At 47.7% G+C, this 14793-nt stretch overlaps 1 protein-coding gene across 7 annotated transcripts in view; it reads left to right on the plus strand.

The window, feature by feature from the left end:
• The window catches only part of LOC115535447 (H-2 class I histocompatibility antigen, Q9 alpha chain), a 31953-nt gene that overhangs the window by 1332 nt on the left and 15828 nt on the right, over positions 1-14793 (plus strand). For 3 of the 7 annotated variants that reach the window (XM_030346664.1, XM_030346663.1, XM_030346668.1), the window contains exon 2: positions 1240-1506. In XM_030346664.1, the coding sequence (XP_030202524.1) occupies positions 1240-1506 (267 nt within the window). Of the gene's footprint in view, positions 1-1239; positions 1507-1799; positions 2079-2538; positions 2866-4464; positions 4567-10516; positions 10672-13681; positions 13949-14793 lie in introns of those variants that run through there. The other 4 variants (XM_030346661.1, XM_030346665.1, XM_030346666.1 and 1 more) reach the window with 4 other exon arrangements.

Consider the following 14793-nt stretch of genomic DNA (forward strand, 5'->3'; position numbering starts at 1 on the left):
AAGCCGAAACGGGCGAAACCGTTACGGTTTCGATCTATCCGGTTTCTAAGTATCTCTGTAAAGACGAAGCCAAGCGAAACCGGGTAGATCTCTAGAAACGCTGTAGTACACATTCCAGGCCCATAAGGGGCGCTGCTTCTGGTACACAAATCCAGAAGAAATGAAATAAGAAGAAGAGGCGAGCATGCGCATAAAGGCTGCCCTTATGCGCATGCTCGCATGTGATTTCTGAGACTCCGCGGGCTTAGAGCATTGGCTAGGAGGTCGAGGGGTGGGGCGATGACGTCATGGCTTGCGGTTTCAGTCGGTTTCAGGCGTACACACGAATCCAAAACGACACCGGGTAGATTTGAAACCACCTCCGAGGGTGGTTTCAGAAGTTTGCGGTTTCGGTCAGCGGATTTGCCGGCTTCGTGTGTACGGAAGGCCGAACCGTACAAGACCTTTGCGGTTTCGCAATGAAATCGGCTTTGTGTGAACGGGGCCTAAAGGTTCCTACATTACCTGGACGGCCAGGGGGCGGAGCCATGGGAAAGGGGGCGGGCCATAGAGCAGGGGGAGGGGCCATGGGCTTTTCTGTCTAGAGGGATGAACAGTATTAACCCCTCTGTCGTAACCTGTCTGTATGTCTATAGCGATGTACCGTATTAACCTGTCTGTCTGTCTGTCTACAGTGATGTACCGTCTTAACCAGTCTGTCTGTCTACAGTGATGTACCGTATTAACCTGTCCGTCTGTCTGTCTACAATGATGTACCGTATTAAACTGTCTGTCTGTCTGTCTGTCTGTCTGTCTACAGTGATTTACCGTATTAACCTGTCTGTCTGTCTACAGTGATGTACCGTATTAACCTGTCTGTCTACAGTGATGTACCGTATTAACCTGTCTGTCTGTCTGTCTACAGTGATGTACCGTATTAACCTGTCTGTCTACAGTGATGTACCGTATTAACCTGTCTCTCTGTCTGTCTACAGTGATGTACCGTATTAACCTGTCTGTCTACAGTGATGTACCGTATTAACCTGTCTGTCTGTCTGTCTACAGTGATGTACCGTATTAACCTGTCTGTCTGTCTGTCTACAGTGATGTACCGTATTAACCTGTCTGTCTGTCTGTCTGTCTACAGTGATGTACCGTATTAACCTGTCTGTCTGTCTGTCTACAGTGATATACCATATTAACCTGTCTGTCTGTCTACAGTTATGTACCATATTAACCTGTCTGTCTGTCTGTCTACAGTGCTTCACTCTCTGCATTATTTCTACACGGCGTCGTCTGGACTCTCAACCTTCCCAGAGTTTGTTGCTGTTGGGATGGTGGATGGAGTTAAGATGCTTCACTTTGACAGCAACACCCAGAGAACAGTCCCCAAACAGGACTGGATGGAGCAGGTCACCAGAGATCACCCCGACTACCTGGAGAGGAGCAATGAACTCTCTCTGGGTTCCCAGCAGACCTTCAAAGCCAACATTCAGACTCTGAAGCAGCGCTTTAACCAGACAGGAGGTAAGTTTATATCTACTGTCTGACCTCTCACAAGGAGATATCCATCATTTGACCACAGGATCATTTGACCCCAGGATAAAGCAGTACTCTGTGTTCACACGGTGAACACAGAGTACTGCTACAGTGTATTATTAGTGTAGTAGTACTTAGTGTAGCAGTACTCAGTGTAGCAGTACTCAGTGTAGCAGTACTCAGTGTAGCAGTACTCATGCCTCTCTCTCTCTCTCTCTCTCTCTCTCTCTCTCTCTCTCTCTCTCTCTCTCTCTCTCTCTCTCTCTCTCTCTCTCTCTCAGGTGCCCACGTATATCAGGAGATGTATGGTTGTGCGTGGGATGATGATGATGATTCTACTGATGGTTATGACCAGTTTGGTTATGATGGAGAGGACTTCATATCGTTGGACCTGAAGACCCTGACCTGGGTCGCTCCAGTACCTCAGGCTTTCAGCACCAAACAGAGATGGGATGGGGAAAGAGGTTACAATGAACAGCAGAAGCACTACCACACCAAGCAGTGTGTTGATTGGCTGAAGAAGTACCTGTCCTATGGGAAGAGCACTCTGCAGAGAACAGGTAGAGTCACATGACCTGGTGCTGGGCGTTGACAGACTCATGTCTCTGAGTCACTGTTCCCTCTCTCCCTCCCTCCCCCCTCTCTCCCTCCCTCCCCCCTCCCCTCTCCCTTTCTCCCTCCCCCCCTCTCTCTCTGCCTCCTCTCTCTGTCCCCCATTATCTCTCTCCCCCCCATCACTATCTCTCCCCCTCCCCTCTCTATCTCTGCCCCTCTCTCTTTCTCTCCCTTTCCCCTACCCCTTCCTCTTCCCTCCCCTACCTCTCCCCCCCCCCCTCTCACTCTGACCCCAATATATAAACTAAGTCCTAACTCAGTGCTTTATGGAAGAATATGGAATATATTACATGACAAGTAATTTAAAAAAAAGTGTTAAAAAATCTCTCTCTCTCTCGCTCCCCCCCCCCCCTCTCTCTCTCACTCTCCCCCTCCCCCCCCCCCCCCCCCCCTCTCTCTCTCCAGAGCGTCCGCGGGTGTCTCTGTTCCAGAGGACCCCCTCCTCCCCAGTGGTGTGCCATGCTACAGGCTTCTTCCCTGACAGGGTGGTGGTGTTCTGGAGGAGAGACGGCCAGGAGCTCCATGAGCAGGTGGACCCCGGGGAGGACCTCCCCAACCACGACGGGACCTTCCAGGTCAGCGTGGACCTCAACCTCAAGGCCATCCCACAGGAGGACTGGGGGAGGTACGAGTGTGTGGTCCAGCTGAAAGGCATCGAGGACATCTCCACCCCCCTGGACCCCGCCCTCATCAGGACCAACGGGGGTAAGACTGGTGTTGGAGGGGATGGAGGTGGGGAACACATGTCTCACCACCTCCACCTGACCTCATCACAACCACTGCCAAGTGTACCTGGACACTGCTGAAGCTACTGGGTAAACTCACAGCTCTCAGGAGTAGCTCACTGCAGCAGAACAGGGTGGATTGTGGGTAAATGAGTTATATGAATAGGGCTGGGCTCAGATCAGTTCCTGAGTGACCCTGAGCTCCAGAACAGATTCTAGAGGAATAGTTAAGGCCGATTTATGCTCAGTTACGTAAGCGTAAGCGCAAGCGCAAGAGGCCCTTGCGCGCCCTTGCGCACCCCTTGCGCGACTTCTCACGTCTTGCGTGCGTCGGGCGATTTTTCTAGACTTGCGTCATTTTTTACGTAAGCTTTTACGCGAGCCGCGCAGCCTGCAAGGCTGTGATTGGTCTGCTCGTCTGGTTACTACTTCCTGTCTGGAGTATCACATTTCCTGTTTTCATACCGCCACCTACCACACGATCTGGCACATAATTATGCGAACCCTTTATGCGAACCCTTCCACAGGGGCAAAGTGCTATTTTGATGCGCGACATCAAACAGCTGATGCGGGATTGTGAGCCATTTTAATGATCTTGTCACCCGATATTCGTTCTATTAGGCCTACTGGCCTTATTTGTTTTAGTGTTAGCCTATTTGAATTAATTACGCAATGTTTTGTGTTCACGTTCTATGTGAAACATAAGTGTTCATGTTCTGTGTGAAACATAAGTTCAGTAGCCTCTTTGAGTGAATGAAATTTGAAAGCGTGAGTGTGTAGTGAATGAAAAATGTGTGCGTGTATGGTGGGACTATTTTCTGTATTTGATAAATAAACCCCTTTTCTCTAATAATGCTGCCTACCATATAATTTATGTGGACATTATGCGCTATAGCTTAAAGCCTTTGGCTATAGGCCTACACTTAAATAATTCATTCATCTGTCAAGGCAGTAGCTGTTGTGTAAACATTTTATATGGATATGAATTAATGATTTTGACGTAAACCAAATTAGGTAGGCTAACTTGTGTAACGATAACTAATGAATCAAAAGTCATGCTTCCAAGTGACCAATGTATATATATTTATTGGTCAGTGCGCATACCCAATCGTAGCACATTGTACTGGTGGGGAAACACGCCAGCATCTGACAAAACATAATCTGCCAGCTGCTCCCTGACAAGGGCCGGTTTTGGTGAGAGTCGGGAAGATATCGGATGACTCGCGAAAGGAGATCATCAAACTTTGGCACATAAACAAACCAACGACTCCCACAGACAAAGACGTCATTCTCGAGGTCGTCTTCAACGAAAAACTTTACTCCACATATTACTCCACCTACTGTTCTGGCGGTAAATTGCTTGGCAACACGCGCAACACGCGCAACCTAAAAGGGAGCATGAATTGCTTTGAGTAAATTTTGCGCAACAACGTAACACCAACGCTGAAGCATGCAGCCGCCTTTACACTGACGTTGTGTTAGTCGTGTGTGTAGCATCACTTGACCGTAGACATGTGGTTCAATGATGGAGGAATGGATGGGAGAGGGTCTCTGTCCAACATCTATTATTACACAACTGATTGTATTTTTTTAATTATTCTTCAAGGCAAGAGTGGCCTCACCATCCCCATCATCATTGGGTTCGTTGTTGTCCTCCTCGTTGCTGCTGCTGCTGTTGTTGGAGTCCTTCTGTACAAGAAGAGGAACGGTGAGAGGATCAAACTCTCCAGGAGGACTGAGACCTGAACTCCACCTGCTCCTACTTCCTGTCCTCTTCCTAGAATCTGATTGGTTGTCTTCACACACTGGCGGTCTGGTTGTAGAAACCTCCACTTCTGATTGATGAACCTCCTCCAATGTCCACTGAGATGTTGTGGCATTATAATGCTCACAATCAGTTTGGGGACTTTAGCTAACTAAAGATGCTATATTTGCTTAATTACATTAACATTCATACTTTATTTTGATAAAAAACAAATCCGTAAGAAGTCTAAATCAATTAGATCTCTGTATTTTTGATCGATGGATTAATCCTGCAATCTTTCACTGACCCTTGGAAACCATGGCAACATGACCCCGCCATGAAGGCCATTTTGTTTTGGTTCTAACTGCTTAATCTTATAAACTTTTAAATTATGTTATTGTCAAGTCATATTTAAGTTTCAAATAATGTTCAAAGATTCTGAATCAAGGTTTGGGAAAGTGAGATTCTGTCAAGTTTGAATACAATAATCGTTAAATTTTCTGCTAGAGAATTGCAATGCTACATAGGCTAGCACAATCGAGCTGCTTAAGCTTTAATGCTCTTTGTTGTGTTTTCTCTGTTCTTTGGGGAATTGGATCATATATACTTTGGTTATTCTGTCAATAAATTACATAAAAATGTAATATACTTATTGCTAAATTAGGTTTACCTACTTTGTTTAGAGGTTAGGTTTATTATTAAAGGTTATAGGTTATAGGTTAATCCTTCGGATTAAATTGAATAAAAAAAAATACAGAAATTAAAATACGAAATTCTTATATTTAGTCTTAAAAAATTAGAAGTCATGTGATACATATACATTCACAAAAACATTTATTAATAGCATTTATGATTTTGATTATTTAGAAAGCCTTTTATTTATTCTGTATTTGATAATATCCTATAATTATACAATATAAACACAATCATGCTAGATGTAAATAGCTTTAATATCATGGAAACGGATATAAATCTTTCAGCAGATCAAATAATAGAATGTATGAATCCTTATTCAGTTCCCCACCCAGCTAGCGTGAAGAACCAAGCTGGCTGCTGGCCACAGGACTGGTCTGACTGGTTTGGAGACAGGCTGCCTAGGCGACCTGATTGGCTGCCTGGGTCACATGGTGCGCTGAGTTTTGGCTGGTAGAAAGCCCTGGTAGCTGCAGCCTGGCTTCCCGCCAGAGACCAGGAGCACCACAACACCAACTGTACAAACTGCCACAACACCGGCCTCCATCTTGTCTCCTGACGTCTAAAGAACCGCCGAATGGCGGCTGTGGTCACTGCACACGGCGTCTCATTTAACGACAATAAAAAAAATGGATTTGGTCATAGTTTATCAAGATTATGTTGTGTTGTAATTAGGGGTGTAACGGTACGCAAAAGTCACGGTTCAGTACGTAGGCTACCTAGGTTTTTAAATCCAGTACAGTACGGTACGGTTCATAGTTATGGGGAAAATTAAAAAAAAACGGCTTTTTGGCAACAACGGAGAATCAGCCGCAATGAAAACACCAATAAACTTGGTTATGGCATTTGCATTTCTGAATTGCCAGACAGTGGTTGTTGAAATTGTGTCGTGAGCTGGGTTTGCACAGCTCGTTTTTTTTTCCACAGCAACAGTGATAGTAGCACCTGGATGGTGCCTTTTCAAATGCGTGTGCTAGGGATGTGCATTTCTGGCAAAAAATACTATTCGATAGTATCCGACAGTATTCAAATAATATTCGAAAATCGCTCAATCAAGACCCCCCCCCCCCCCACGGACGCACGCTCCTCGGATACACGCACACACAATGACACAGGGAGCGGCTTTTATGATTTGTGTGAAATCAATCTGTTTATTTCAACAACTGCGCCATCAACATTCAACATCAAAATAATTTCGACGTGGGCTTAGGCAGATGGACCTAGGCTACATGCGCCGAAAACGGATCACTATTTATTTATTTATTTAACTAAACACAGCCTGCATGACGGTGAACTAGAGACGTCAAAAATATAACTTCACACAATGTGTCTTTTTACAATTTATTTGTTACCAGCATTCGTAGTGTTGATCCGCAGAGAAATAGTCCGCCGAAGACGTTGACGTTGCTTAGCAACCGAGGATGATATTCACCACCTGACGTTGTGAAGGCCCAAGCTAGTCAACGGACTCCTCTGATGTATTTCGATCTTACTGAAGCATCTGAAACTAACCGCTTAGCAACCGAGTTCCTGAAGTTGTGGAGCTTCATATCCCTGAGCATGAAATGTGCGTAATTTTTTTTTCACTGCAAACGTTGGTAGGCTATTTATAGAGAATGTCTATGTTCTGACATGATTGATTGCATTTTATAACTGCATGGGCCTGGATACGTCGGTAGGGGTGTGTGTGTGTGTGTGTGTGTGTGTGTGTGTGTGTGTGTGTGTGTGTGTGTGTGTGTGTGTGTGTGTGTGTGTGTGTGTGTGTGTGTGTGTGTGTGTGTGTGTGTGTGTGTTCCTGTGTGCAAGGCCGGATTAACCATTAGGGCAACTGGGCACTTGCCCAGGGCCCGTGACATGAAAGGGGCCCTTGATAACATCAAGGGCCGTTTTTTTTTTTTTTTTCAAACTGCAAACATACATCTTCAGACACCACATAACACGACCATAACACTTTATCTCATCCCCCCCCCCCCCCCCCCCCCCCGTCAACAATCGCTCCGGACCCCCCCCCGTCAACAACCTGGCGCAGGGAGGCCCATCAGTACCTATAGTATAGGGGCCCAGGATTTGGCCCTTGAGCTTTGTTGCCCAGGGCACAGAAATTGTTAATCCGGCCCTGCCTGTGTGTCCAGAGGGAGAGGAAATATCGACGTGTGAAAGAGTGTTTTGTATCAAGTTGAGGCCGACACATATTAATCGAAATTTATATATCATAAGTTACGCATGTATTAAAAAAAATTCGGGTTGAAATCGGGCTCGGGCTCATAATTACAGTTGATGTGTCGGGCCGGGCTGGGCTCGTACAGAACGTGCACGGGCCGGGTCGGGCTTGACACACACACACACACACACACACACACACACACACACACACACACACACACACACACACACACACACACACACACACACACACACACACACACACACACACACACACACACACACACACACACACACACACACACACACACACACACACACACACACGTTTGCGGTGAAAAAAATGCTTCTGCACATTTCACCCCGTCTTCGCAAGGTTGTTGGGCACAGCAAGCTTTATGTGGCAGGTTGAGTGTTGCTCCTCCTCCACTCAGGTGATTTCTGGTGGGCAGATTGCAGATTGGTTTCACCTGTATAAGTGCTGCGCCTTCTCTGGCGCGCACACTGCTGCCTGGCACTCGTGGCGAAGACTCGGTGTGGCGTCTGTTAGTTTTTGGTTTGTTGTCGGTTGGTGTGGCGTGCTTCAGTCACTTGAAGGTGAGTAGGCATGACGCTACTTTCGTGCAACTTTATGATGACAAGCAGGTGCCCAGTGATCGCGAGTGTTCTTGTAACTTTCCAGCGTTGTTGGCCGTGTTGTTCGGGGGCGGCATTGTGAAGAGTGAGGGGAGTGTGGCATCCGCTCTGTACTGTTGCCGCAGCCGGTGATCAGTTTCGGGGGCGTAAAGCTCTCTTCGTTCGGGTAAGCGTGCTCTTTTGTTAACCTGCTGGTTGTGTTAGCTTTGTGCTTAGCCGTCTGCTCTCTGTCCTGCTGTAGCTGTTGGAGCCGCAGCGGTGTTTTTGCTTTTCTTCCTCCTGTGCTCTGGTGAAGCTGCCCTGCACGGCTCTGTGACGTAGCCTACACCTGGCGATCCAAAACGTAAACCATCCACGGCCTCCGGTCCTGGGGCGGCCGCTCTGTCTTCGCCAGCCACTCTGTCTTCGCCAGCCACTCCGTCTTCTCCATCCACTCCGTCGTCTTCATCATCTTCGGCTGCTCCGGCACCGTTGCCTTTTTCCACACAGTCCGATGTGGCGGTTGCATTCCCACGCAGCGCTAAGTTTTCAGTCCCACCACAACTCTTATTGGTTTGGTTAATTGTCTGCTTTTCCTTTCATCTTTTTGTGTTTGTGTTCTTTAGTTTATTTGTTTGGGTTAAATCCTATACGTGCATATATTTTTGTGTTGCGTTCTGTTGACCCATTTGGGGTTAAGCATATCAATATTTTCTTATTATTTCTGATCTATTGCTTTGGGGTTCAACTGATTAATTTCTGTTTGGTTTAACATAGCTGTTGGGTTTGTGTTTGGGGTGTTAAATACGCCTGGCCCCCACCCACAGTTAAATTTCGTTTGTTTCCTTATTACTTGTCTTAAGAATTAGTTGGGTTTCTGTATATTTGTATTTGGGTTTAAATATTTGGTTATGAGTCAGTTCTGTTCCTGTGTGTGGGTGTGAGTGCTGTGTGTGTGTGTGTGTGTTTTATTATAGTCCTCTGTTTTAAATGATTGTCGTAACAACCTGAGTGTCTCGCCACAACAGTAGTGTAATTTTTGTGTTTCTTTCTTGTGTTTCCAGGACAGGAGCTGGTGTAGCGGGCGGCAGGCTTGGTTTGTAGTGGTTCTTTTGTGGTTTTGAGTTGATTTAGTCTGACCGCCTCGCTACAGCCTAGCTCTGTGCCTGTTGTATTTATTTCTACTTTGGGGTTTTGATTCTGCTTACTGTAAATAAATAAAATTATATCTTTTGTAAGTCCGTCTCTCGCCCTTTATACAAAACGTGCAACGAATCTGTGTGACCTCTGGTTGGCCAAAGTACAGGGCCAAGGTTGTATTTCCTGGGGTGTAATTCCCCAGGTGGCGTTGTCGAGCAACTTCCCCCCCCCCTTCTCTCCATTCCGCCACATTTATAAAAAAAATATATATAAAGCCCTGCATGGGCCCTGCAGGAGCTGTGTGAGAGGAAGCGCTGCCAGGCCTCTGGCAGTAAGGAGTAGGCAAGAAAAGCCATATGTTCAGAAGGACACTTCATGTTCTGAAGAAGGTTCATGTTTTAAAGTCGTTCACGTTCAAAAGAGCCATTCATGTTCAAAAAAGCATTCATGTTACAGAACTGTTAATGGTAAAGCTTGAGAAGACTGGATATTTGTACTTTTTTGTGGAAAACTTGATGCGGCCCAGCCTCACCCAGAATCTGCCTCCAGCGGCCCCCAGGTAAATTGAGTTTGAGACCCCTGTTGTAGAGTGTACTAGAATTAAACTGTAAAATCACCACAGAAAATATTGTTGACAATTTTTTAAAGTTATATTGCATCTATATTCCATTTTGACTTCTTGGATCACAGAATCAATGATTGAACATGATGTGTTCAAAGTTGACCTCTGTGTCATAACATCTGAAGCTATAAGCTCCGGCCAGCAGGCGGGTTCTGCTGTTCTGTGTTGTTCAGAGGAACCGAGGGTATTTTCTCCTTCAGCAGCAGCAGTCACAAAATGGAGGCGCACTGCGTTCTCTGAAAGGGGGTGGCACCTCGACAATGTGTGTGTTTATGAGTGCTTGGGTCTGTGTGTGTGTGTGTGTGTGTGTGTGTGGATGTGTGTTGCATGGGTCTGTGTGTGTTTTGCATGTCAGCATATTAGACATCTGATATCAGGACGCTAGTGGAGGAAGCTCATAAGAAATATGAACTCTAGTCACACTAACGCTGGTCAGGGCTGTGGATCACACACACACACACACACACACACACACACACACACACACAAGCCAATAAAAACACACACACACACACACACACACACACACACACACACACACAGAAGCCAATAAAAACACACAAACGCACGCACACAAACAAATGTTTGAGTTAGTTTCACTTCACGTTCTCCTGGTAACCAATGACGTCGCAGCCGTATTGAATTCCTATTGGTCCAGAACGGCCTCTCCCTCGTGATCCGTCTCTTGTTCGCAGGTTTCCTGGTCAGTGCGTCTGATGCTGGAGTCGGAGTCACGTCTCTGTGGATAGTCTCATCGAGCTGTTCTTCTGAATACATCGATATGAAGGCGCTAACGGGGTTGCTGCTGTTGGTCTTTGGTCACGGTGTGTCCTCAGGTAAGACTGACTCAAGTTTTTACTGTTCAAAACTATCTTTCCAAAAGGTTCGGTTATGGTCCCTCAAGAGTCGATGCTTAGATTCCGTAATTCGTTTGAAAAGTATTTGATTATCCTTTCTAATGAGTTCAATTAATCCACAACATGATTCATCTTTTACTGTAAATATTTAAGCTAATATAAGAACATTTATTTTTGGTTCGAACTGTGAAAACGAAACCAGCGCACTGGTTTGATGACGTTGTTCCTAAATGTACAATCTATTATCAGAACCAAACATTAAACTTCAGTTTGGAGGGAATCCGATGTCTTCTATAATGCTACTTTTAATCCTAAGTGTTATATTAACATTCAGTCATATCTTGTTTCATAACTTTTCAACGTTCGTGGAGAATCATTACGCACGCGCACAAACGCATAGACACACGCAGACACACAATAATATAATTATTAACATTGCTATCAATACATTATTCTGAAATAAAATAATTACATTATTCTATAATTAATTATTCTTTCTCAAATGATGACAACGTGAAGATAGTTAAAATGCCGTCATCTAATACAGAAATTCACCAATATGCTTATAATTATGAAAACATTTTTATAGTTATTTAAATAATAGTTTATTATTCATGTCAGCATGAATGATTAAGAGGCAGCAGGTTGTGTTGTAGTTGAAGGTCTGGACAGCCAGTGCTGTGGGCTACAGTGTGATGTTTGGATGTCAATAAGTTCAAACTGAAGGTTCCTACATTACCTGGACGGCCAGGGGGCGGAGCCATGTGACAGGGGGCGGAGCCATAGGACAGGGGGAGCCATAATAATAATAATAATACATTTAAATTAGAGGCGCCTTTCAAGACACCCAAGGTCACCTTACAGAGCATATAGTGTACGCATATAGTGCATATAGTGTACGACCCCCTGGGCTCGGTGAGGAGCCAGATATCGCAACTCGCCCGCCTGGCGGAGCGGTGGCTCGTTGAGGGGGAGGGCCCCCCGCTGCTGGATCTGCTCGTGATCGACCGCTGCATCCGAGCCCTGCCCACCGGGGCCAAACGCTGGGCCTCCGGGAACCAACCCGGGTCGGTGAACGACCTTGTGGAGCTGTTGGAGAACCACCAGGTCACCCAGCGGCTGTGCAGGGGGGCGACCCCCAGGTCTCCACGGGATTCTCGCCCTTCGAGCTCCTCTACGGCCGGCGACCAAGAGGGCTGCTCGACATCGCCCGGGACGCCTGGGAGAGCCAACCGTCCCCCCACCGCACCGTCATCGGGCACGTGGAGCAGATGCGGGGCCGGATGGCGCAGATCTGGCCCGTGGTCCGGGAGCACCTCGGACGGGCCCAGCAGGCCCAAGCCCGGGTATACAACCGAGGGGCCCAGCTCCGCACCTTCAACCCGGGGGACCAGGTGCTGGTCCTCGTCCCGACCGCCGAGTGTAAGTTCCTGGCCAAATGGCAGGGTCCCTACGACGTCATCGAGCGGGTCGGCGACGTCAACTACCGGGTGCGGCAACCGGGGAGACGCAAGGACGTCCAGGTCTACCACATCAACCTGCATCCACCGACAGCCCCGCGAGAACCAGACCTCCTGTCCGAGGTGGGGCTGGGAGCGGTCTTATCCCAGGTCCGGTCGGGCGAGGAGCACCCGGTGACCTATATCAGCCGGAAACTCCTGGCCAGCGAGAAAGCCTACTCGACTGTGGAGAAGGAGGTGCTGGCGATAAAGTGGACACTGGAGAAACTTCGCTACTACCTCCTCGGACGCACCTTCACCCTGGTCACAGACCACGCCCCCCTGAAGTGGATGGCCACGGCCAAGGACACCAACGCCCGGGTGACGCGCTGGTTCCTGGCTCTGCAGGATTACCACTTCCAGGTGGTCCACCGCCTCGGACGCGCACATGCCAACGCCGACGCACTGTCCCGGAGGGACGCCTGCCTAGGCCTGTCCCGGGGGGTCCCCGACTTGCAGCTGAGGGTGGGGGTGTGTGGCAACCCCGATCCGACGGAGGAGTTCGAGCCCCGCAAGTGCCCTCTCCGCGGGCAGGTAGTCCGCGGGAGATATGTGCCGCTCGGCGCGGCGACGCGGGAGCGCGCATCGAGCGCACCCGCGCAATCACGGAGATGCGGAGCACCCGGCGGAGGGAGACGGCGGAGGGTTCTTAAGGACCGAGCGCGCACCAGTCATGGAAGTGCGTCCGAGCTGGAGAGACGCGGTAGGGGGAGACTTCCGAGGCCCACGCTACTACTGACATTTCGCCTCTCCCCAGGACTAAGCAGCAGGAGACCCAAGGGAGTGAGACGCCGACCCAAGGGAGGACCAGCCCCGGGGCGGTTCCCTTTTCTCCCCAGACCAGGAAGAACCTCAGTTAACTTTTAGGTTACCCTTTTTTGCACGAGTAGGAAAACGTAATAAAAATCTGTTAACCCACACCCTGTTTGGTGCATCTCCTTCCTGAATCTCAGCCGCCGACGGTCGGGGTTGCCACAATAGTCATCATAAATCGTTTTAAAAACAAGACATTGTGGAAAAAAATAAATAAATAAATAAACATAATAAATAAAAAATAATAAATAAAAGAGAGATCCCCCTGCTCCCACAGAGCAGGGGGAGGGGCCATGGGCCTTTCTGTCTAGACCAGGGGTCCCCAACCTTTTCAGTAAAAGAGTGACAGTATTGCAAGTAAATTGAGTTTATTAACTGTGCATGCATTTTGCATGAATTTGTAAAAAAAAAAATGTCATGTCGTAGCCTACTAACCTACGGCCCGGTTAGGAATGTCCCGCGGCCCGGTATCGGTCCGCGGCCCGGTGGTTGGGGACCGCTGCTCTAGAGGGATGAACAGTATTAACCTGTCTGTCGTAACCTGTCTGTCTGTCTACAGTGATGTACCATATTACCCTGTCCATCTGTCTGTCTACACTCAGTGATGTACCGTAACCTGTCTGTCTGTCTGTCTACAGTGATGTACCGTATTAACCTGTCTGTCTGTCTGTCTACAGTGATTCACTCTCTGCATTATTTCTACACGGCGTCGTCTGGACTCCCAGCCTTTCCAGAGTTTGTTGCTGTTGGGATGGTGGATGGAGTTCAGATGCTTCACTATGACAGCATCACCCAGAGAACAGTCCTCAAACAGGACTGGATGAATCAGACCACCAGAGATGACCCCTCCTACCTGGAGAGTAGCACTAGAATCTCGCAGGGTTCCCAGCAGACCTTCAAAGCCAACATTGGGATTGCCAAGCAGCGCTTTAACCAGAAAGGGGGTGAGTTTATATCTACTGTCTGACCTCTCACATGGAGATATCCATCATTCAACCCCAGGATAAAGATTCACCATACTCCTAAACACACACACACACACACACACACACACACACACACACACACACACACACACACACACACACACACACACACACACACACACACACACACACACACACACACACACACAGTGGCAGGGGAAGGCAGGCCTGCCCCCGTGTGGTCCTAGCCTGGAGGGGGGGGGGGCTCCACCGGGCCTCAGCAGCAGCAGGACTCAGGGCTGAGAAAGAAAAGAATCAAAGTTTAGACATTGGATGAACGGAGCAGAAGAAGAGTCACACGGTGAACACTGAGTACTGCTACACTGAATACAGGGTATTATTAGTGTAGTAGTACTCAGCGTAGCAGTACTCAGTGTAGCAGTACTCAGTGTAGCAGTACTCAGTGTAGTAGTACTCAGTGTAGTAGTACTCAGTGTAGTAGTACAGAGTGTAGTAGTACTCAGTGTAGCAGTACTCAGTGTAGCAGTACTCAATGTAGCAGTACTCAGTGTAGTACTGCTAGTGAAGCAGTACTCAGTGTAGCAGTACTCAGTGTAGCAGTACTCAGTGTAGTAGTACTCAGTGTGGTAGTACTCAGTGGAGCAGCACTCAGTGTAGTAGTACTCAGTGTAGCAGTACTCAGTGTAGCAGTACTCAGTGTAGCAGTGCTCAGTGTAGCAGTACTCAGTGTAGCAGTACTCAGTGTAGCAGTACTCAGTGTAGCAGTACTCAGTGTAGCAGTGCTCGGTGTAGCAGTACTCGGTGTAGCAGTACTCGGTGTAGCAGTACTCGGTGTAGCAGTA

The sequence above is a fragment of the Gadus morhua genome, chromosome 22, assembly GCF_902167405.1.
Source record: "Gadus morhua chromosome 22, gadMor3.0, whole genome shotgun sequence".
NCBI lineage: Eukaryota > Metazoa > Chordata > Actinopteri > Gadiformes > Gadidae > Gadus > Gadus morhua.